Genomic DNA, 24,367 nt, shown 5'->3' on the forward strand with positions numbered 1-24,367 from the left:
AACAGACGAAACAAAGATTGAATAGAGGTTGTTTCCGTGTTGCGGGGCCTGCACCCCAAAAGGCTCGGCCTCCTCTGATTTTTAGCTGCAGTCATAGACTGAATAAAAAAGTAGACGCAGCTTCCAGGTCTGAAAAATGAGGCCAGTGTGGAACTGCCTTAAACTGCGATACCAGCGACGGGTTGGCTCCGAAATGGTTTCATAGACTCTCATTCAACTTCTCTCATGAAATGCATCATCAATTGGATATTTTTTTTAAATGGTGAAATGACCTGCACTTATATAGTGTTTTTGCACCTCACGGTCTCAAAGCGCGTTCCAGTTTACCTCCCATTCACCCACTCACACACACATTCACACCAATGACGGCTGAGCCGCCATGCGAGATGCCTGCCTGCTGTCATAAGCAACTTAATGTGTTTGGCATGTGGACATGAAGAACCAGGGATCAAACCACCAACCTTTTGAAAAAGCGCCATTTTACGTGGCATGTTTGTTTGATTGACAGGCCTGCCGTGCAGTCAGGTTTCTGGTGGGCTGTAGTGTCCTCGGGTTCCCAATCTGATTGAGTCAGGTCCAAACCCCCCCCCCCCCCCCCCACACACACACACACACACTAACCCAACACCCCACTTAGTCACTTTTTACAAAGCAACATTCTCTTATTTTTTTCTCCTTTGGGATTTGTTCTTAAATAAAAACTAAATCTACGCACACTCAAGAGCACATTAAGCACATTTGAGTGCTGATATGTTTGTGCCAACTTATTGGTTATTGCATTTTCTTCAGTTCTACAGTCGTATAATACAGTATTTTATGAACAATTAATTTTTTTTATAATTCTTGATTCAAATAATTGTTGTAATTACTTTATAAAGCATAATGGTTTTGAACAAACACTCCATTAACACTCCAAGGACCTGACAGTTCCACGTTTGACAGCAATCATTTGCTTGTTTGTGAATTATAATTAAATTACAGTGTGATTCTTAATATGTTAAATGAATCTCATAAAGTAAACACATCAGTAACATAACAAAGAGGTTTCAGTGTATCTTTCTTTTAATTTCTTGAAGTGTTTCTGGGATTGTAAGCAGTGTTGTTCCGTCGTGGGGAACAGGATTGAGGGCTGGATCTATTTCTGCAGGAGGATACGGGCTGCGAGCTGACGCTTATTTTTGCTTAATGTTTTTTGCACCATTCTCCTGATACAGTGTTCACTGAATGAACAATGAAGATCTTATGAAACTTTAAAATGTTTTTTTTTTTTTCAATTTTACATCCAGTGCTTGCGCTACACTATTAAATATGGCAGCACTTTTGTTCCCTTTCTGCAGCAGCACCTCGGCTTTAGAACCGCTGAAGTTGTTCTTCGGGACTGGATGGACAGATGAGAGCAACGTGTGGTCACAGTTACCTCGGACTTAGTGGGAACAGTTTTACGTAGATGTCGGTTTTACTCAACACTTCATGAGAATCCACTTGCAATAAGCTTTTTTATTCAATTTAAAACGGTTCTCTTATTTGCTCCTGGCATAAAACATTTAAGTTTGAAAACAGCATTGCTGCATTTGAAGAATTAAATAAGAAACTATCTATATCCATAATTTTCTTTTGTGAGTGTATGGAATAGTATCATCGTATCATCGTCAGATTGGAGTGCAGACGTGAGGATTAAGAAAAAGAGATTCAGTCTAAGAGAACGTTTTGTGCCTCATCGTCTTTACAGAAGAGCATTCGGTGTGAAACTGATTGAATGAACTGTCACAGAGCTGTTCTGTTCAGCCAGCGGCAGAAAGTAGAGACCATAGAGAACGGCATTGGAGTCATCACTGTATACACACACACACACACACACACACACACACACACACACACACTGGCTTGGGGCAAGTCTTCCTTTATAGGAAATGCTGGATTGATGCAGTTTCTACTATAAACATGACACAGATATCAATCCATGTTTTTGTATGTTTGTTATATTTTTTGTGGACATATTTTGGTTCGATACTATCCTAGTGTGGAAATGTCTGTATCGTGAGGATGATTTACAGATTGAAAGAGAGATGTGGTATTAAAGTCCTGCCTCCTGCCCGGCCCAAATGTGAGCACACATCCTGCCTTTAACTTCATGCAGCTCCAGTGACGTCTTGGACTGTCTTGCACTCTTGTTGTTTTCTAAATTAAAAAATATGAATAAGTGCTCGTTGTTTGGTGAGCTAGCTCCTCCCTTTCACACATATATTGATTGTGCTCTTGGCTTACTTACTATAACATTAGTATTAACTCACTAATTCGGTTAACCTTCAAAACACAAAGTGTCAGAGTGACACAATTTTTCAAATTTTTCAGAATGAATTTCATTTCCTATGTTCATTTCCTGTTTCCAGGTAAACATGCCGGAACTGGCCTTGCTGCGCTTTGTAGTATTAGACGATGACTACATCGGAGACGATTTCATTGGGCAGTACAGCGTGGCCTTCGAGTGCCTTCAGCCCGGCTACCGTAACGTGCCCCTGCTGGGCCTGGCAGGAGACCCCTTACCCCATACCAGCCTGTTCGTTCACGTGGCGATCACCAACCGGCGAGGAGGCGGGAAGGCTCAGCGGAGAGGCCTGTCGGTGAGGAGGGTGGGTCGGCGAGGGAGGGAGTACGTCTCGCTCAGGCACACTGGCATCAAGGTGGTGGACGAGACTTTCAAACCAGCCAGTGCCTCTCTGAAAGAAGCGACGGACCTGCGAGAGGATGCTCAGGTGAGAAAGAAACTGTTGATAATATAGACAATGTGACTGCTCGTCCAGGAAGGAAGACTATCTCACCAGGTACATTTGTTTTGCTTGTATGTGCAAAGGCTTGGTTTATCAAATTCAGACCATGTAGACCTCCTTACAAAACTAAGATGGCTGCCCTTTGGTGGTCTATGAGGAAAATGTTGTTTGGGATTTTTCTGTTGCAATACTGCAAATAACCACCTAAGTGGCTGAGTCGGGGCGCAGTATCCAGCTCTTTAAATATGCTTTTGTAGTCAAAATGAAATTGATCTGTTTGCAATGAAGGGCATTGAAATGGCAGGATGTCATGCTCGTGTGCTGCAGCATTATAATGCAAGACTGTGGGAATTTGACCAAAAAAACACGCTGAAATGCCTGGTGTGAAGCTGTGTTGTTTTTCCAAATTTGGACAGTTGTATACAATTATCAGGCAAGTTGTATTTTTGAGGATTCATTTTATTATTGAACAACTACAGGGCTCTCGGTCAATCTAAAATGTTTATAAACCTCAAACCTGAATATTTAAGAAAGTAAAAGTGAGGTTTTGGCTTTCTTAGGAGAATATCTGTGTGTGGACAAGTATTGGGTAACTATTAGTGTGCAGAATTATTATGCAACTAAATGAAAAACAAAATGTTCCCATCTCACTTGTTTATTTTCATCTGTTAAAGTGAGAATAATAAACAAACAACTCAAAATGTACAAATAAACATTTCTGACATTTAAAAAAAACAAATCAGTGACCAATATAGCCGCCCTTCTTTTCAATAACAGTAATAATCCTTCCATTCATGGATTCTGTCAGTTTCTTGATCTGTTGATCAACTGTTTGTTCAGCAGCAACCACAACCTCCCAGACTCTGTTCAGAGAGGTTCCTGTCCTCCTTCAGCAGAAACCTCCTGTTTAACCCAAGTTCTCAGTAGGGTTTAGGTCCGGTGAGGAAGGAGGCCATGTCATTATTCTTTCATCTTGAAGGCCTTTACTGGCGAGCCACGCAGTGGAGTACTTCCATGGATGTGATGGAGCATCGTCCTGCATAAAGATCATGGTCTTCTTGAAAGATGTAGACTTTCTCCTGAACCACTGCTTGAAGAAAGTGTCTTCTAAAAACTGGCAGCAGGTTTGGGAGGTGATTTTGAGTCCATCTTCAACCCAAAAAGGTCCAACTAGCTCATCTTTAATAATACCAGCCCATACCAGTACCCCACCTCCACCTGGCTGGCGTCTGAGTGGAAGTGGAGCTCTGTGCCCGTTACTGATCCGGCCACGGGCCCATCCAGCCACGGACCCATCCAGCCACGGACCCATCCATCTGGCCACGGGCCCATCCGGCCACAGGCCCGCTACTGATCCAGCCACGGGCCCATCCAGCCACGGGCCCATCCAGCCACAGGCCCATCCATCTGGTCCAAGAGTCACTCTCATCTCATCGGTCCATGAAACCTTTGAGGAATCTGTCTTCAGATATTTCTTGGCCCCGTCGTAACGTTTGTTCAGTGGTGTCGGGTTTCAGCCTTCCTTCCCTCGGCCAGGTCTCTGAACACTGAACATCTTGTACTTCTGGGGGCTCCAGGTCGGTTTCAGTTCTGGAATATGACAGCTGGAGGATCACGGCTTCCTGGTAGCTTCACGTTTCATTCTTCTCAAATCTTCAGCAGTTCATTTGCGTCTTTTTTTCTCAACACGTTTCTTGCGACCTTGTTGACTATTTGCAACAAAACGTTTGATGGTTCTGTGATCACGCTACAATATCTGAGCAATTTCAAGAGTGCTGCATCCCTCTGAAAGACTTTTTACAATTTATGACTTTTCAGAGTCCGTTAAATCTCTTTTTTGGCCCGTTTTGCCTCCCGAGGAAAAGAAGCTGCATAATAATAATGCACACCTTGATAGAGGGTGTTGATCTCCTTAGGCCACACCCTCCCTCATTACACTAATACACATCACCTCATATGCTTAAATGCAATAGGCATCCAAGTTTATACAGCTGGAGTTGGAAAATATGCATACAAATGATGATGTGGTCAAAATACTACCTTGCCTAATAATTGTGCACACAGTGTATTAAGATGTAGATGGCAGGTGAACGAGCAGCATAGTTCACAGCAATACAAAAAAAATTGTTGAATGATATTTTTAAATGCACCCATGCAGAACGCTCGGTAGCTTCCAGTTCAGCAGCATTTGTATGTTCATGCAGTACTTTTATGAACAGTACAAGACAAGTATTTGTTTATATTTCTGTATGAACAGAACCCAAAAAATGTTTTTGGGCTCTTGAAGTCCTGAAATGACCTCTGAGCTGTGATCAGTGGCTGTTCAGCGCTAACTGGTGTCCAAATCAGTGGGTCAAACTCCAACTTGCCCCTTTGTGCCATTCAGCTTTCTGTACTGACGACAATAGATAATCCAGGACTGACAGGTTTCATTTGGAATCTTTTTTTGGAAATGGAAATAAAAACGGTTCCTGAAAAGAGACTTTTTTTTTAATTGTCAGTGCTTAAAGCAGCACAAACGCAATTCCTTCATTGTTTTGAGGCAGGAAATCTTAAAATCTGGACACGTACAACAATTTTCACCGGATTCCCGGAGACGTGACCTAGTTTGGTGATCTGACCCCCATGTTCATAGGATGTGTTGTTCTAAAGGTGAGTTGGAGTATCTGAAACTAGCCTCTACCTGTCACTTCTCTGGAGGGTAAATAAGAAAGAGGCAGAGAAGAGGAGTTGACAAAATAGGAGTCAGCGAGAAGAGTGGAGGAGGATTATAAAGCCTCTATAAATACCAGCAAAATGAGAACCTGGTCGCACAGCACCCACCAGCTTACCTCCATCCCAACATGCATGGGTGGGCAATGAGATGCAATCCTCTTTTGCAGTGTATCTTTATCTATTTGGAGATATTTAATGTGATATAAACTTTTTGAAGGTACAAATTCATAAATATGTGGACCCCCTGGCCTTTCCTGTTTCAACATGATACCGTCCCTGTGCAGAAAAATGGTTTACATGAAAACATTTTCCGGTTTGGATTGAAAGGACTTGTCTGACTGACCCAAAGCCCTGACCTCAACCCCGTTCACATCCTTTTGGGATGAAATGAAAGGCAATTGTGGGCCAGACTTTATTTCAATCTTTCTCCACCAATGTTGTGGAAGAAGATTTCTACCAATTGTGTGTCAAAAAACTGGAAGGCGGGAAAAATATATCAGTTTCTTTAAAACTGACAAACATGTTGGATCACCCAGGTACCATCGCACCACAGTTCAGCTCATTTCCACCAAATGTTTCCCTCAAAACATCACAGGAGAACTTAGCATTGATAGAATGACTCTGGGGGACAAATTCACAGCGCGCGACCTCATGCACAAAATGTGTGTAACTCAGCTGCTGATGTTGATGAGGTGAGGAAACTTGGAGCACAACATTTTTTTTGCAATAAGATAACAAGATGCCTGCTTCAGTTGTAATGTTCTGATGTCCACATATTATTGGAAATGTGTAGATTTATGGATTAGATAAATAAATGCCAAATTCCTGTAATTCCTCATCAGTATAAATCACAGCAAAATCCCTATCATCTCATGTATCAGCTAATCCCACCCAATCATTCTGTCAGACATCCTACCACACACACACACACACACACACACACACACACACACACACACACACACACACACACACACACACACACACACACACACACACTAAATCCTACACAAACACACCATTTACTCATTCACAAACAGCTTTTAATCTTCCTGCTTCAATCCTGTTGTCCTCCCCCTCTGATGTGAACTCTCTCCTCTCTGTCTGTCTGCCATGAGTCCAGCTGTGGGCTCATCTGTCATAGTCAGTTATTTCTCATCATGCCTCTCTTGTTGTCTGTACATGCACACATGCAGACACACTCACACAGGTGGGGCATGATAATCGTTAGTTCGGTTGGAGCTCTGCCAGGTGATACTTGTGTTCGGTTTGACAGCAGTGTTCTTCTACTTTTGTGCTTATATGTGCAAAAATAAATCTTCAACCTTTTTTAGGAGGTGACCCATAATAGCAGTTCAGCACATGAATTATTTTCTACCTCTGTCACATCTGCTGACCAACTCACTTCTGCTACACAAGAAGCTTTTGAAAAACGCTCTAAATGCTATGATTTGTCTCTTCCATATTTATGCCATATTGCCTCCCCTCTTTGCCAAATGCGCTTAAACTCAGGCTGATTTCACTGGATTAAAAGCAGCAATGACTGCCATATTGGTTTAATTCACGAGAGACAGCTGATAACATGGGGAATGGAAGGAACATGTGTTTGAATGGGTTACAACTTTTGACTTTCCCTATCTTAGTTTTGCAGCCAGAACTATTAATCTAATCTGAGACTTATTCTCCCGTCCTCCTCTTCTTTCTCCTCCCCTGTCTTTTACTTTCACACCATCACCAGAGCACCACTGCTAGCTTCAAAGAGCAGTGTGGGCTCCCCACTGTGGCCAAGCTGAAGCAGTGCATCCAGAGCCTGGCCACGAGGCTTCAGAGCCCAGAGGGTGCTTTGGGGGCCACCATGCTGCTGAAGGAGGGCTACCCATGTCTGGAGCCCCTGGTCAACCTTTCAGAGCCGACCCGCAAACTCCTCGCTACCTACGACACGGTCAGTAAGACAAAGAGGTGGCGAAGGGTTCACTCGTGTCCATCATTTGGGGGGTCATCACGGTTTTCTTACACGGGTCTGCAATGTGAAGATGAATCATTTCTACAGTTTACTGAATGCAGTTGAACTTTTCTTCCATATTGAAAGAAAAAAAAGTTTTTTCCCTCAAAATGTATTTATTAATTGATCTATTTATTGATTCATCAAAACAACACACACATACACACACACACACACACACACACACACACACACACACACACACACACACACTCTCACTCTGACTGCCAGCTGCGTCTCCTCCTCCTCATGTTTTCATCCGATGAGGACGAGCGTTCTTTGTCCTCTGAACAGAGTTCCTTCTTCTCCTTCTATTCTTCCATGTTTGTGTGTCCGTCCAGTCGACCATGTGTTCGGCGGCTGTTGCTGTTTTGGCCTTTATTGTCATCAAGGCATATTTCGGTTTTATCTGAAGGCAACTGGACTTTCTGGAGGGTTCTTGAAGACATTTCACCTCTTATTCAGAAGGCTTCCTGAATTTTGCACAGAAGAAGCCTTTGAGAGGTGAAACTTCTTTAGGAACCTCAAAGAAGTCCAGTTGCCTTCGAATAACACGTGTGATGTTTGTGTGTGTGACTGCAGTATTTATCAAAGCCAAATCTGTGGCTGCGATAAATAATGCAGTCAAAATCCACTGGATGAAACCAACCAGGCCGAACGCTCGGCCGTCCACTGGGACGTTACAGCTCCCGTTACAATCAGGATGTGTGTTGACCGTCTTCATTGCTGCAGCCTCTCCAACACAAACACATGCTAAAGGAAAGCTGTCCGCAGCCTCACACATTCAAACAAACCACCGTGGATAAACATGTTGGTGACGAGGTCAACTAAAAGATGGAGAACATGGTTGGAAATGATATTTCAATTATCAAAAAACAATAAATGTCCTGTTGTTCTGTGTATTGAATTGAGCTGTCCTTTGGTCCCAGGCCTTTCTCTGGGAGTTTTGCATATTCTCCCTCTGTTCAAGTGGGTTTTCTGCGACTGATGTCACCTGTCGGCATGTTTTTTTGTAATTTCAGCGCTCGACAAAAGTTCTGCCCTGCAGGTTTAAACACAAACTGTCTTCCTGTCTCTTCAGATGATGGCCAGCCAGAAACAGCTGATTGAGAATGCAGACGGTGTTCAGGAGAGGATCGGCCAGGTGCAGAGGGAAGGTAAAGTGCTCAGAGATGGAAGAGTTGCTGGACAGGAAGACGTGAGGTGGTAATGAACTGAGCGTAAATTGTTTTGCTCAACGCTCAACAATAAAACGACTTAAGTACTGGAAATGCTTGAAACCTCAAAAGACCCCTAAATGAGTGAGTCTGACCTGAAGAGGAGAACTTATGAGGACTCCTCAGAGAACCCGTCGGCCAGTGGATCAACACGTGGCCGTTTTGGTTTCTTGGGGAGGATTTTTCTAATTACAACACAAAACGACACATTTTTTTACTTTTTGAAATTAGGATCCTCTGTGACACACATGAATAAAAGGGTCTCTGCTTGAAATGTTGTTTACAAAAATAGTCAGTTCTTTTACTTTTATATTGGATTTTTTGAAACAGTATGACAACTGAACATTTGCAGTAAAAAGAAGCAGTGTATTTCTGGAGCATCTCACCAGCCTGAAGCAGTCCTGACAATGTAAATGTCATGAGGGAGGACAATATGTCATCCATTAGGTGACAACAACCCATCAAGACATGTTGCTCACAACTTGTCTGTAGACATTTTGGCAACTAGAATAGTTCAGGCAGACTTTTCCTGTCGTAATATTTCACCTGAATTTAAGTTCCTGAGCAATAACATCTAACTGATGCAAAGCCCCTGTTTCCTTCTGTGTTTGGCAGGAATGGACTTTCATGAGGATCTGTCTCGGCTTGGGGAGAAGGAGGGACTGAAAGGACGCAAGCTCAGCAAAGCTGTGGAGAGTTTTACCTGGAACATTACTGTACTCAAGGTAATGGGAAACACAATTAAAGGAAAACTCATTCAAGCTGGAACTCGGCTGGAAAAGAAATGTTGTCAGAGTTTATAAGTGAGCTGTGGTTCTGATATAAAGGCACGGGCCGCTACCTAGCAGGAAGTATTATTAAAAACATAATGTGTTTTGATCAATGATTTGTGTGATTAACTTGAGAGTCAGATGAGAAGCAACATGAAATTATAGATTGTAAATAGGGCTGTTGTCTCCTGCACACACACATCTGAGCTAAAAAGAGGCTTTAAAAAATTAAAATACTGACTTTCCACCTTTTAGTTGACTTGAAGTGTCTTTCATGTGCCTTTGTGCTGCAGGGGCAGAGTGACCTGCTGCGAGGAGCTAAGATGGATTCTCTGGATGCCCTGAGGCAGCTGGCTTTGGCCTGTGAAGCTTGTGGACTCACCTCCTCCTCCTCCTCCTCTTCCTCATCCTCCACCTTCTCCACAGCCGAGCTGCGCTACTCTTCCCACCCCCCGTCTGGCCGCCGAAGCAGCACACACAGCAATGGACGCATCTGACACCCCCCGCCCCCCTCCCTGCCAAAGATGAAAAGGGAAAGGGCAGAGTGATTGAGTAATTACAGAAGATAGCAGAGATGAGGAGATTGAGACAGACAGAAAAAAGGGAAAGTGTGGGTGTAAAAAGCAGCAGAGACGGTCGGAGGATGTTTTATCCCTTTATCAAGTGCAGTAAGTGTTCCGACCAGCCAACAGCAGAGCAGGACAGGATGTTTGATAAAGCCTCACAATCATCATCAATTACCAGTTAAGGTTCAATCTGCTGACAGGATTTTGCCTGCAGTGAAAAAAATCTGACAGCTCATGCTTGATTTTCGGAGAGTATAATTCAACAGTGTTTATCCTCATTAGAGACACATTAATAGTTTGCGACTTTGTTGTGGATGTTAATGATCTTGTTGGTATTGTATTACAGAGGTAGAGGGTGCAGGAATGTAAAGCTGCTTCCTCCAGGTGATGAAATCACCTGTGTGTGTTGCAAATGGTAAAAAGGTTCTACATCAGATGGAGAAAACCACACGTGGAGCGTTACTAATTCAAGTCGCCTCGACTTTTAGTGTTTTAGAAACTCACTCAAGTTTTTAGATATAACTGCAGTTAATGCAACAGAAATGTTGCAGAAGATAACAAAAAAGATGAAGGCATAGACAAAGGTTATAAACACTGAAATGATCCCAGTCACCTTTTCCGATGCTTGAATGGCTGAAACCATAATTCACTGCTCCGTCTTTGGTCTTCAGACGGAACAGCATTGTCTCTTCTGGTGATGTCAAATTTCAACAAAGCTTTGGAAAACGATGAGTTTCAGATTTAAGGTATCAATATTTATTAAGGGAAATGTGGAAGTTCAGAGCGGTAGAAGGTCAAATCCTTCAAACAATTAGTCTGATTTATGTATCAGTGCTCAGATTTCCGTGTCTTGTCTGGTCTGTTTGAGGATCAACGCACTAGATCCCCTTCCAACATTTCTCCGTCAGACTACTGCAGGTTTGTGAAATGAGGAGCAGAAGGACGCACACTCAGCGGCTCTTGTTTTCTGCGTTGGCCTGTCGAGCTGAAACACGAGCAATCAGGGGCAGTAATTGGAGAGGTGGTGGATGTGTGTCGATAGTGTGATACCACATATCTGTTGTGGTGGATCACGTAACCTCACTACACCGACACGTGTTGTGACGTCTGCTCAGAGTCTGTCCGTGTGTTTGCGTGCAGGAACAGCAGATTTCCTGCAGCATTGATGAAGTAGGCTGTAATAATAGTGGCAATTCACAAGAAACCCACTGATGCTGTGCAGCGATCGGTCCACGATAGATTCGAGGTTAGAAATGTGTGTGGAAACAACAAAGCTGGTGTCTGACAGGTGCCACTTATTACAACTCATAGTTGTGCTCACCTGTCAGTGATTGTGTTCTTCTAGGCCTTTCAGTGTAAACGTGTGCTTCTTGCTAACACAGAAAAATACTTGTTCTCTTAACTCTGCTTTTGTACTTGTACTCTGATAATGCTGTGTTTTAACCAAACTGAAGCTAACATGAATACCAATAACTCCATTCTCTTCTAAACCAAATAATATCTCCACGTCCTGCTTTTTCTAAAAATCTCCAACCTGGACATTTTTTCTTAAGAAATCGGCAATTATTGAGATTCAAGTTTTTCATCTGACAAGAATGTCATGAAAACAGACCAAACAGTTCAGCTGGATTGACTTGTAATGTGGTGCAGCTGATTAAGTCTGCCTTGGACAAAGCAGACTTGAAGCTACTGGGAGACTGGAGGAAACGTTGGAATAGAAGACATTTTGAATGTGTGCTCTGCTCTTTGAGGGAGGCAGGAAGGCCTCGGCAGCCAGGCGAGGGTGACAGCTCAACATGGGAACAGCTGATCACCCCAGCTGGTGGCATTTGGAGAAGACGGTGTGTAATGAGCAGCACTGTGTTTACTAGCTTTTGTTCGGCCTCTCTACTGAAGCACTTGTGCAGGACTACTGTATCATCTGATTAACATACCATAACATACCATTTTGTTTTTGAAATAACCCCCCCCCCCCACCCTCTCCATCCTCTCCTTGCTGCTGCTCCTCCAGAGGCTCCAGGTGTGGAGTGACAGAGCTGATTACTGAGTCACAGCCACAGGAGGAAGTTGACCTAATAACATGTACACGAGTGTAGTGTGTGTGTGTGTGTGTGTGTGTGTGTGTGTGTGTGTGTGTGTGTGTGTGTGTGTGTGTGTGTGTGTGTGTGTGTGTGTGTGTGTGTCTGTCTGAGAGGAGGCTTCTAAAAGTAGAAAACATATAATGGGGAGAGAGCAAAGGTTGCAGGATGGAAGGAAGTGATATTGGATTAACGTTTGGTTGATGGTGTGTTTGGGTCGGTCACCTGCAGAGCTTCATAATTGGTTGTGAGCAATAGAGACAGAGACAGCACCTGCTGTTGTGGTCTATAATGATACTCTGACTCACTGGAGGCCTTGGGATGTGTGTTGATGCTGGTGTGCTTATGTCTGTCATGATGCCATGGTGTCCTAATTCCTGACCGAATGATGCAAACAGGTTCTTGGTCACTGCTCGGTTGATTTCCTCTTAAACGCATCGAGCCAGATGAGCGATTCAGGATTTCTTTGAAGGACCTTCACTGCCCCTGAGAGGCAAGTTTTGAAATACTGCCACTTTCAAAGGATCATATTATCACAGATCAGTTTACCTGCTGGGTGGATCTCTCTGCATTAATGATGCATCAGCACTAGTAAAAAAAAACAACACAGTGTTTGATTTCTGTGTTCTGGTGTAAATGCCTCCCGACACACGGAACACAACTGGGTCAAAGTGCAAACAAGTGATGGGATTTACTTTACCTGAGGAGATGCAGCAAAGATGGAGGCCACTGGGTTGACCTTTGTTGGAGTTAGATTTCAGTAATTAGGTATTTTCCAGTTAAGTTAAAGCTCATTCTCAGAATAATTCATCAGACACATGCTGTATTTACAAAGAAGATCTGCGGTAGACAGGAGCGACTGTCCTGCTGCATAAAACAAACTCAGCATGAAATAACCCAGCATAATGACAGCTTGGTGTTTTGAAACCAACGTTTGCAGTGTGTCAAGAAGAAACAACACCTGAGTACTACATGTTTACCTGGATAATCCAAAAGTACCATATGTGTGTTTTTGTTTGATTTAACTGACTTACTTCAAATTACTTTGCACACCTGCAATGACAAACATACAATAGTATTTGAAGTTTATAGCTTGAATGTGCTTTTATACCTTACAGGCAGCTATTGCTTTCAGTTATTGTCTGTGTGGTATTAAAATGTCAGCTTGCAGGGACTTGCTTAAACCATTACAGTGAACATCCTGCTCGGTTCTATTTGAATGGCAATAACATACAACCCCATTTCCCAAAAAGTTGGGACATTGTGTAAAAATGTAAATAAATCAAATGTGATTATTTTCTAAACATGTAAAGCCATATTTAATAGAAAATGTACAACAAAAAGACAATATATCAAATGATGAAACTGAAAAATGTTATTGTTTTTTGGAAAATATGTGCTCACTTTGAATTTGATGCCAGCAACACGTTTCAAAAAAGTTGGGACAGGGACATTTTTACCACTATGTGGCGTCGCCTCTTCTTTTAACAATGCTCTGGAAACATTGGGGAACTGAGGAGACCAGTTTCTGGAGTTCTGAAAGTGAAATTTGGTCCCATTTTTGCTTGATACAGGATTTCATCTGCTCAACAGTTCAGTGTCTCTTTTGTCTTATTTTTTGTGTCATGATGCTCGTGTGTTTTCAATGGGCGACAGGTCTGGACTGCAGGAGGCCAGTTTATCAGCCAGACTCAGCCATGCTGTTGGAATACGTGCAGAATGTGGTTGGACGTTGTTCTGCTGAAATAAACAAGACCTTCCCTGAAAGAGACGTTGTCTGGATGGCAGCATATGTTGCTCCAAAACCTGAATATATCATTCAGCATTAATGCTTCCTTCCAGATGTTCAAGCTACCCATGCCATGTGCACTAATGCATCCCTGTACCATCACAGATGCTGGCTTTAGAACTGAGCTGATGACAAGCTGGATGGTCCCTCTCCTCTTCAACCTGGAGGATGCAGCGTCCATGATTTCTAAACAGAATCTCAGATTGTGATCCATCAGACCTCAGGACAGTTGTCCACTTCACCTCAGTCCATCTTCAATGATCTCGGTCCAGAGAAGGCGGCGGTGTTTCTGGATCATGTTTCTATCTGGTTTCTTCTTTGGAGAGTTTCAACCTGCATTTATGGACGCAGCGATGAACTGTGTTCACAGACGATGGTTTTCACAAGTGTTCCTGAGCCCATGCAGTCATCTCCAGTATGGAATAGTGTGTTTTTAATGCAGTGCTGCCTGAGGGCCCGAAGATCACCACCATCCAATATTGGTTTTCAGCCTTGTCCCTTGCTTATATATATTTCTCCAGATTCTCTGAGTCCTTTTATGATTTGATGTACCATAAAGGATGAAATCCCCAAAATCTTTGCAATTTTACATGGCATGATTGGCTCATACAACCTTTCGCAGAGTGATGAAACTCTCCCCATTTGCACTGCTCTGGGTCTCTGGCATGCTCTTTTTTTTATGCCCAATGGTCTTACTGACCTGTTGCCAGTTTTTAACATTATACAACTTTTCCAGTCATTTGTTGCCCCTAACCCAACTTTTTTTAAATGTGTTGCTGGCATCAAATTCAAATTGAGCATTTCTTGTTCATAGAACAATACAATTTCTCAGTTTCAGCATTTTAAATGTTGTCTTTGTTCTACTTTCAATTCTATATGGTATTACGTGATTTGCAAATCATACAATTTTACAGTGTTCCAACTGTTTTGGAAACGGTTGTATTATGGGTGTAATTGAAAACATTTTTCAAGCCCTTTTTGTGCTAGAAATGACTAAACTGAAATTCTGAATTGAATTCTTGAAATCAATTTATTGTCATTGTGCATTTGTGCTTGACATTTGTTGTCTGGGTTTAAATTGTTGGACAAAAAAGCTCATCACTGCAAAACTGTGCTCCGACCAACTCTTTAGCAGCGCATGATTTTCCCAACATAGATTTGTGTTAAATTCATAAATGCTTTTTAGTTCCTCAGTATACAGTTATAATAAAACTTAAATAAAAATAAAGCTGAGCATGACGTCAACTGTGGTACGTTTCAAGGAACATTCAGGACCAAAGCAAATCATAAAGGTTTTTAGTAAATGAACAAAACTGGCAGGAACACTGGTGTGTTCCTTTAAACATTCAAAAATAGGGTCTTGGGTGCAAAGCATTTTCTCAACCTCTCCGGTCCCTTAATACACTCTGCTTCACATGTCACAAGACACTTGACCTGATGATGTGTTCATTTTGCAGTAAAAAAAAAAAAGAGTTTTTAACCTGTGCAAGTGGCTTTGCAGTCAGACACTCACTACAGTGCTTTACTATGATGTTCAGTTTTATCTTATTTGTAACCAACTGCAGCCCCTGATCCCTGAAGTGTGTCTACTTCCCTTTATAACTTCAAAAGTGGAACAGATTAACGTAAAACTATCCCTCACAGTGATTACATTTTAAAGGAATATTCAGATTTATTTAAACCTGCCGCATTTTACATTAATATGGCGCTTAATGCTATTTTCAGTTCTCATAAATGCCAGATTTGTACATGAATCATTTCAAACATGTGTTTTCAAATCTGAATTAAACACAGAAATGATCCACCTGGATCACTCATTTTAGGGATCTAATCACAGTGTGAATTCATCTGCACACAGCGGTTGGTTTGCATGTGTGCGGCTGTGGATAGCTTTCCATTTGGTTTGTGTTTGCTGGATACGTTTTAGCAAATGAGAACATAAAATGACTTTTTACTTGCGGTAAAAGCTTTCACCGATCGTGTGGAGAGCTCCGCGTTCAGTCTGATCATTCGTGGTATTTTCTTGCAGTTAGCTTTGGGAGGTGAAACATGATCTCCAGGATGGAAATATCTATTAAAGCTGCAGATTCATTAATTGTAGTTCCATGGATGACTCTCATCAATGGAGATTTTCCAAGTCTGGTATCAACAGCCGAGCAGTGAGTGCAGGAATACCAGCAGTTTCCAGAGGTAAATTCAGTTTCAGGGCATCCGATAGTCTCTCTGCCTCTGCTTTCATCCCCCAAGTCGTTTCTTTGATTTGGCTCCTTGTCTGTGGACTTTGATTCTAATAAATACGCTGATAAATGACGTATTTAAGCCTCAATGACTTGAGGCTGCCCTGATAACGGTCCACAGGGTCATCAGGCATTACATTTAGCTGAGTTCCAAGAGAATCAGCCTCACACATAGAAACAAATGCATACGTGGATGAATATTCCAGTGATTAAGTCAACGATCAATTATCAGAGTTCAGTATCAGTTAATTAATAGATGTTCCAGGCACATCATTTATTAGTTTACATTCAGTCAGACTGAAAACAAACACTTGAAAGGATTTATGTAAAAATCAGTTCTTTAAGAAAGCTGCATGCACTTTTGTCCCAAAATACAGTTTTTTGTGCGACTACTTGTTTTACCAAATCTCTACATTGGAGAGTCCAAAGCTAGCAGGACCCATAGAGCAATAACAGACACATATATGCGACCAGGTTCAAATAAAACAGATTTATCATTCATGTTGTGAATTTAAAGGTTGTGAGTCGTAGACTAAAGATCAGGGTACTGCATTGTGCTGTTTCTGTTACCCACATGTCTTAACCTAGCGCCAGCTCTCATTGTTCTCTTTGTGATGCTACCTATCTCTGCTGACCAGTGGTCACATAGCGCTTAATGTTAATTTGAATATTTGGACAGTTGTTTAGATCTGCCATAGTGTTGTAGACAAACTTGTGTAAATCACTTGGAAATGTGTAAAGGTATTCTAGGATGTGGATAACTCGTGGCATCTCCAGTGTATGTGTTGTCTACACCGCTGACCTTCACTACAGTGTTGATCCCTCGACTGCTCTTACAGTCAATTGTATGTTTTTGTAAAACTGAAAGGGAAAACGTACCAAAATAAGAAAACTATTTATTTGTTTTAAAAACTATAGAAAAAGACAAAAATTCAATTGACCTTGCTTTTATTTTGAAAAGCTACTGTTTTTTCTATCTCACAAATATAACAGTTTCAGATATAACAAAGATATGTATCCCAGACTAAATAAAGTTATCTTTTCCTGAGTCCTTTTGTCGCCTCTACTTTATCTCATCCCAGTGCTGGTTAGGGTTAGTTATAGTTGTGTTTCTTGTGTGTTAGTTCTAAGGCTTTTAAGGCACACAATTCTAAATGCAATGTTGCCAATAGTTTCTGAGTGGAATTGATCTAGCTGTCCTGCAGCTCTTCCCCACATGGCATGAGTAACATACACGACTCCATCTCGTTGCGTGTGTGCTGGGATTTCGTTCCATCCTCTGCAAGGCTTCTTATCCCACTGGGAGCGTTTCAGAAGAGGAGCGTTTTGTCTGCCTGTTTCCTGATTTGTTCATGTTCCCCAGATTTGTTTTCCTTCTAGCAGGGTTTTCTGCCAGTCCTTCTGAAAATACAATCCTGCTTTCTAAAAAGGTGGGACGTTAAATGAGTGGGATTATTTCCAATTCATGTAAACCCTTATTTAATCTTGAAAATGAGAACTTTTATTGTTTTAGGGAAAATATATGCTCATTTTGGATTTGTTGGCAGCAACGCTTTAAAACAAATTTGGGACAGGGGCCTGTTTACCACTATGGTTGCGTCAGCTTTTCTTGTAACCCTCTGAGCCATTTTTTGGAAATATTTTCAGGGTCATTTTATTTCCTTCACTGTTAAGATCATATCTTGGTCATTGTTGGGGCTAATCATTCAGGCTATATCTTGTTTTGTTTTTTCAGGACAGTCTAGGCTAACCAAATGTTTCATTATCCATCCATCCATCATCTTCCACTTATCCGGGGTCGGGTCGATGTGGCAACAGGCCAAGCAAGCTGACCCGGACATCCCTCTCCCTGCAACATCTTCCAGCTCAGCCTGGGGGATCCCGAAGCGTTCCCAGTTCCAGCCGGGAGATATAATCCTCCAGCGTGTTCTGGGTGCTCCCCGAGGTCTCCTGCCAGTTGGGCGTGCCTGGTAAACCTCCAGTGGGGAGGAGCGCAGGAGGATCCTGATCAGATGCTGAACCACCTCAGCTGACTCCTTTTGGCGCGAAGGAGTAGCGCCTCAACTCCAAGTTCCCTCCTGATGTCCGAGCACCTTATCCTATCCCTAAGGCTGAGCCCGGCCATCCTACGGAGGAAACTCATTTCGGCCGCTAGTTGCTGCGACCTCGTTCTTTTGGTCACGACCCAGAGCTCATGACCATCGGTGAGGGTCAGAACGTAGATCACCTGGTAAACTGAGAGCTTCGCCTTCCGGCTCAGCTCCCTTTTCATCAACACGGTCCGGTGCAGTGCCTGTTGTACTGCTGCAGCCGCACCGATCCGGCGGTCGATCTCCCGCTCCATCCTCCATCCTCCCCTCACTCGTGAACAAGACCCCGAGATACTTAAACTCCTTCGCTTGAGGCAGGCACTCCGTCCCCACTTGCAGGGAGCAATCCACCGGTTTCCAGCAGAGACCTCAGATTTGGAGGTGCTGACCCTTGTCCCCGCCGCTTCACACTCGGCTGCAAACCGCCCCAGTGAGTGCTGGAGGTCGCGGTCCGAAGAAGCCAACAGGACCACATCGTCTGCAAACAGCAGAGATGCGATCCGGAGACCCCCGAACCCAACGTGCTCCTCCCCCTGGCTGCTCCTAGATATCCTGTCATGAAGGTCACAAACAGGATCGGTGACAAAGGACAGCCCTGGCGGAGGCCGACACCCACTGGAGACGAGTCTGACTTATTGCCGAGAATACGAACACAGCTCCTACTGCGGTTGTACAGATACTGGATGGCCCGTTGCAACGGGTCCGGCACCCCGTACTCCCGCAGCACCCCCCACAAAAACCCCCGGGGGACCCGGTCGAAAGCCTTCTCCAAGTCCACAAAGCACATGTAGACTGGAAGGTTAAACTCCCAGGACCCCCCAGTAGTCCTGTGAGGGTAAAGATCTGGTCCAGTGTTCCACGACGAGGACGGAATCCGCACTGCTCCTCTTGAATCTGAGGTTCGACAAACGGTCTGAGTCCTTTCCAGCACTCTGGCATGAGCTTTGCCCGGGAGGCTGAGTAGTGTGATACCCCGATAGTTGGAGCAACTCTCCGGTCCCCCTTTTTGCCAGTCCATGGGCACTGTTCCCGACCCCCATGCAACATTGAAGAGGCGTGTCAGCCAAGACAGCCCAGCAATGTCCAGCGCCTTCAGCATCTCAGGACGGATCTCATCCACCCGCGGCGCCTTGCCACCGAGGAGCTTTTTGACAACCTCAGAGGCCTCTGCCAGGGATATGGCTGCGACCCCCCCCCCCCCAAGTCTTCATTATTTCATTTGATAATACTTACAGCTTTTTTTTTTATAATAGCCTTTAGCTCAGGGAAAACACATTTTCATTTAATGAAATTATGTTTTCACATGTATCTCACCATGAAATATTGGGAGTAGACATATATTTTTATAATTGTAGAGGAGATGGTGAATCTGGTAATATCTGAACCATATTTGTGTGACACATTTTATGACTGGGCAATTTGAAAGAATATATGTTGACTGAAAATACATGTCATGAATGACTCCTCGCCCAAACCAGGGACTCACACTCAGGGCTTACAATACGACTATGATATGTTATTTTATTTTATTTTGTTTCATACAAAGTGGGATGTAATGTCAGCCCTATGTTGGAGACAGCAACAGAGCGGGTGAGTTATGCTGTTAATTTATTATGCAATTAAAAGTAGCAAGGGTGGAGATGGATGCAGTGCTTCACGCAATGTAAAGACAATGCAACTTCAGCTTAGATCATCTCTGCGTCATATAGAAGAGGCACTGGCATTTCAGGAAAGCTCAAGTCATGCAATTTCATAGGATATGCGTGATATCTGTGATGAATAATCGCTGCTGAGAAGAAGTGGTAGTAATTCGGATACAATTGCATCCATCGAGTTCTAACGGTTAACAACGCTGTAAATGTTTGGGAACTGAAAAAAACAGTTGCTGGAGTTCTATAAGTGAAATGTGGTCCCATTCTTGCTTGATATAGTATTTCAGCTGCTCAGCTGTAATATATTTAGTCTCATGATGAGCAAAGTGTTTTCAATGGGTGACAGGTCTGGACTGCAGGAGGCCAGTTTAGCACCCAGACTCTTCTACTATGGAGCCAGGCTATCGAAATAAGAACAGAATTGTGGTTTGGCATATTTTCGCTGAAATAAGCAATGCCTTCCCTGAAAAAACATTGTCTGGATGGCAGCATATGTTGCTCCAAAACATATATCGTTCAGCATTAATGGTTCCTTCCCAGATGTGCAAGCAAACCATGCCACGTGCACTGATGTATGTATATAACATCACGGATGCTAACTTTAGAACTGAGCGCTGATAACAAGCTGGATGGTCCCTCTCCTCTTTAACCTGGAGGATGCAGCGTCCATGATTTCCAAACAGAATCTCAGATTGTGATCCATCAGACCTCAGGACAGTTTTCCACTTCACCTCAGTCCATCTTCAATGATCTCGGTCCAGAGAAGGCGGCGGTGTTTCTGGATCATGTTTCTATCTGGTTTCTTCTTTGGAGAGTTTTAACCTGCATTTGTGGACACAGCGATGAACTGTGTTCACAGACGATGGTTTTCACAAGTGTTCCTGAGCCCATGCAGTGATTTCCACTCCAGACATGTGACTGTCTGGTGCCACCTGAGGGCACAAAGATAACGGCCATCCAATATTGATTTCCAGCCTTGTCCCTTTTTTTTAGAGAGAGATTTCTTCAGATTCTCTGAATCTTTTGATGATGTTATGTACCAAAGAGGAGGCAATCCCCAAAGTCCTTGCAATTTTACATTGAGGAACATTATTCTCTAATTGTTTCACTATTTGCCGACACAATCTTTCACAGAGTGGTGAACCTCTCCCCATCTTCACTGCTGGAACCTTACTGAGCTCGTGCTTACAATATATGAAGTCGTGCTCACCGTATGCTTGTTGTTCAAGTGGTTAAGTCGTGAGAACACCACTGCCAAGCAACAGCGACGTGGATGGTGCCTAGAGGCTACAGAGGCTAACAATTTAGCAAACTAGCAGGTGGGTAATGGAATGCAGGAAATGCAAAGACATAATGACAGCGGGAGAAGAAGAGGCTATACAAATATCAACATTTTCCACAGATGCAAAAGTTGAGTCATGATGCGAAACCCTAAAGTGGAAAAATAACAATATATTTGCTTCTACAAAAATCTAACTTCTATAGCCTTCACCATTTCTGTAATTGTCAGTAAACATGTCAGCACTCAAGAACTCAGAGCCTACAGAAGATTTTGAGTACCGACGTTGTGAATACCACAGGGGCGTTCATATGGACTCTTCTTGTGTACACAGTAAACCCGACCCATTTGGACGCAGCATATGTCTCTCTTTTTAAACACAATACTGATCTGTTGCCAATTAACCTGATTAGTTTTGAGATGTTCCACCAGGTGTTTCTTTCGGCGTTACACAAGGTTTCCAGTCTTTTGTTGCCCCTGTCCCAACTTTTTTGAAAAGTGTTGCTGCCACAAATTCAAAACGGCATTTAAAAAAAAAAAAAAAAAATTTAAGAAAATAATAGAAATTCTCAGTTTCAACATTTGATACATCTTTGGTCTATTTTCAGTGAAATATGGGTTTACATGATTTGCAATTCATCAAAGTCAGTTTGACATTTTACATGATTGTCCAAACCATTTTGGAAGCAGAGTTGTGGCTGAGCTTTATTATTTGAAATAGCTATCTTGCTTGGTCAGTATAAAGCTGTTGATTTAAGTAGAATATGATATAAGTTTGAATCAGCTACAATGGGCTTAACTCCTTTTGGGCAACTGTTATGGATGTTTCCACTGATTCACTTTGTAGAAGATAATGTTGCATGTTATTATTATTTGATGTTGAATCCATTAATATAATTATATGTTGATCTACAAAGCACTGGGTTTATGTGACAGTTTGCTGTGCTTTTCTCTGCACACAATCATAATTACGTATTTCTTCATCTCTGAGCTCTAAAGAAGCTTTTCTCACCATCCACCCGGAACTTAGAGCATTGTGACCGCTGTATGCTCTATTAGTATCTGCTGCATGGCTGGTTAAAGAGACTTGCTTATACTAGTGGTAGGTTTATGTACTGTGTATGATGTTTGTCTGCATTTCCTGCAGGGGGAGCCAAATAGCAAGCTATTTTCTCTTTGGGTCAACTCCATTTCATTGGTCAACCAGGTACTCCAGTGCAAATAATTTATTCCTATCAATATCTTTGATGTTAAGTCCTAATAGCTGAGTAATGTCCAATAGTATTGTATTGCCAATATGAAACATTGACTTGTGTTCAAAACTCCCTAAACCAAAAAGGTACAGATTTCTAAAAACGGCATTATCTTTAAATTTGTGGAAACACTTTTATATTTCTCAGTATTATTTTGCAATAGTAATATGAGGTATTATTAATTACTTACAGACACCCCGTTTCGTAAGACTATCACATTCACAGGAAACTCTTATCTAATTCCTATATGTGTCAATAATTCTTACAATTATCATTATTTCATCAGTTGGATTGTCTATTAAAAAAAATACTTCTTGTTATTATTTTATATTAATATGAAACTGAGAAAATCCTTACAAGCTGAAACCAGTACATATTTGGAATCTTTTTTTTTTTTTTTTTTTAGTAATCAAAATAGCTGCTGCTCATCTAGTCAATGAAATGACTAATCCTTTCAGCTCTTAATAATGCAATTGCTTTTGAGTAACTTTACATTTTTATGAACATACAAATATTGACTTGACCTGCATTGTAAAGGATCATGTTTTTGAACTGGGGACTTTGCATGGTTAAATGGTCTGTGATGGACAAAACTATGTATATTACCGTTTAAAAGTGTTGCTTTCAGAAACAATGCTGTAAATAGTTTTATTTTCTAATTAACTTCATACAACGTGCAGTAAACAGGAAGGCTAAATCAATATTAGGTGTGAGCACCGTTTCCCTGGGCAACAGTTCTCCTCACTACACTTGCAAAGTTTTTCCAGGTACTTGCCAAAGTTCTTCAGTGTCTCCTGTCCCTTCATGTAATCACAGACGGACTCCATGATGTTGAGATCATGGCTCATGGGGGCCACACCATCTGTTTCACAACTCCTTTTCTTCCTGTTGCTGAAGGTATAGTTCTTGATGAATCTGGCTGTATGTTTTTTCTGAGCTCGTTGTCTTGCTGCAGATTGCGTTTGGGACAATCAAATGCCATTCTGATTGTATTGTGTGATGGATGCGAATGTAAACATCTGTATGCATTTAAATTATCATGAAATAACAGCTAAACAAGGCTGGCCATAATCAACTCAACTTTATTGTCAATCCACCATGACATACAGACATACAGATAGTTTGAAAAATTGTTTCTCACAGTCCCACAGTGTAAAATAAAAAAGAGGAAACAAGAAAAAGAATTACCTGTCAGTGTTGTGATGTTTGGTCTCTTACACGGGATGAAGGGCGGTGAAGTCTCTGCACCCCCTTCTCTCCCTAAGGAGGTGTTGTGCAGCAGATGGGAGGTGATGGAACTGTGTGGTACTGTAGGCGGTGACACAACAAGCTGTCAGGCCCTAATGCAGGCTAACATCTGGATGTTGTTGGCCACATCACTTCAGGGTCCTCTAGCCCGGGGCCAGAAGCCACCCTGAGGGACATACAGCCAGGGTAAAAAAAAAAACCTGAGCGCCTGAGACAGGAGCAGCGCTACTAATGGTGAACGTATGGCAGGAGTCACTTTGCCTTCTACTGTGAAATGAAAGCAAAATAAAAATCAAGGTTGTGTTGGAGGAATATTGAGGGAGCAGCATCGGACTGGTCTAAGTGGGTAATCAATGTATGTACATGTGCTGTATGGTGCCTAAAAACAGGAAAATACATTTTGAAAATAACTACATGGCTTCGCATACATCATGAACCATGTTTCCCTTTGTATTTATCACAATAAACAGCTGTGGCAAGCTAAAGATAGACCATCACAAGACATCCTCGATGAAGAACTGTTGGCACGACGACGTGCACAGCAGGATAATACAGAGCCTGTTAAAACTGTTAGTGCCATTGAGGCACTATGCTATTAGTGCTTTATGCTCGCCTTGAGCATCCAAGAAGCAAGTGCTTCTTCTATTTTAATGACAGCCTTCATCCAGAGGTAATTTCATAGTGATTAAGGCAGGGAAAAAAA

General features: G+C 42.4%; 1 protein-coding gene across 1 annotated transcript in view; it reads left to right on the top strand.

Moving 5' to 3' along the window:
* The window catches only part of plcl1 (phospholipase C like 1), an 81,219-nt gene extending 64,029 nt beyond the window's left edge, over positions 1-17,190 (top strand). The window contains exons 8-12 of the mRNA XM_069723451.1: positions 2,391-2,753; positions 7,222-7,425; positions 8,567-8,642; positions 9,318-9,427; positions 9,766-17,190. Of these exons, the coding sequence (XP_069579552.1) occupies positions 2,391-2,753; positions 7,222-7,425; positions 8,567-8,642; positions 9,318-9,427; positions 9,766-9,969 (957 nt within the window). The 3' untranslated portion in view covers positions 9,970-17,190. The remainder of the gene's footprint in view (positions 1-2,390; positions 2,754-7,221; positions 7,426-8,566; positions 8,643-9,317; positions 9,428-9,765) is intronic.
* Positions 17,191-24,367: the final 7,177 nt, after the last annotated feature.

The sequence above is a fragment of the Brachyistius frenatus genome, unplaced genomic scaffold (assembly GCF_029030835.1).
Source record: "Brachyistius frenatus isolate BFR_SWC_R1_liver_20210118 unplaced genomic scaffold, ASM2903083v1 Contig_328, whole genome shotgun sequence".
Taxonomy (NCBI): Eukaryota; Metazoa; Chordata; class Actinopteri; family Embiotocidae; genus Brachyistius; species Brachyistius frenatus.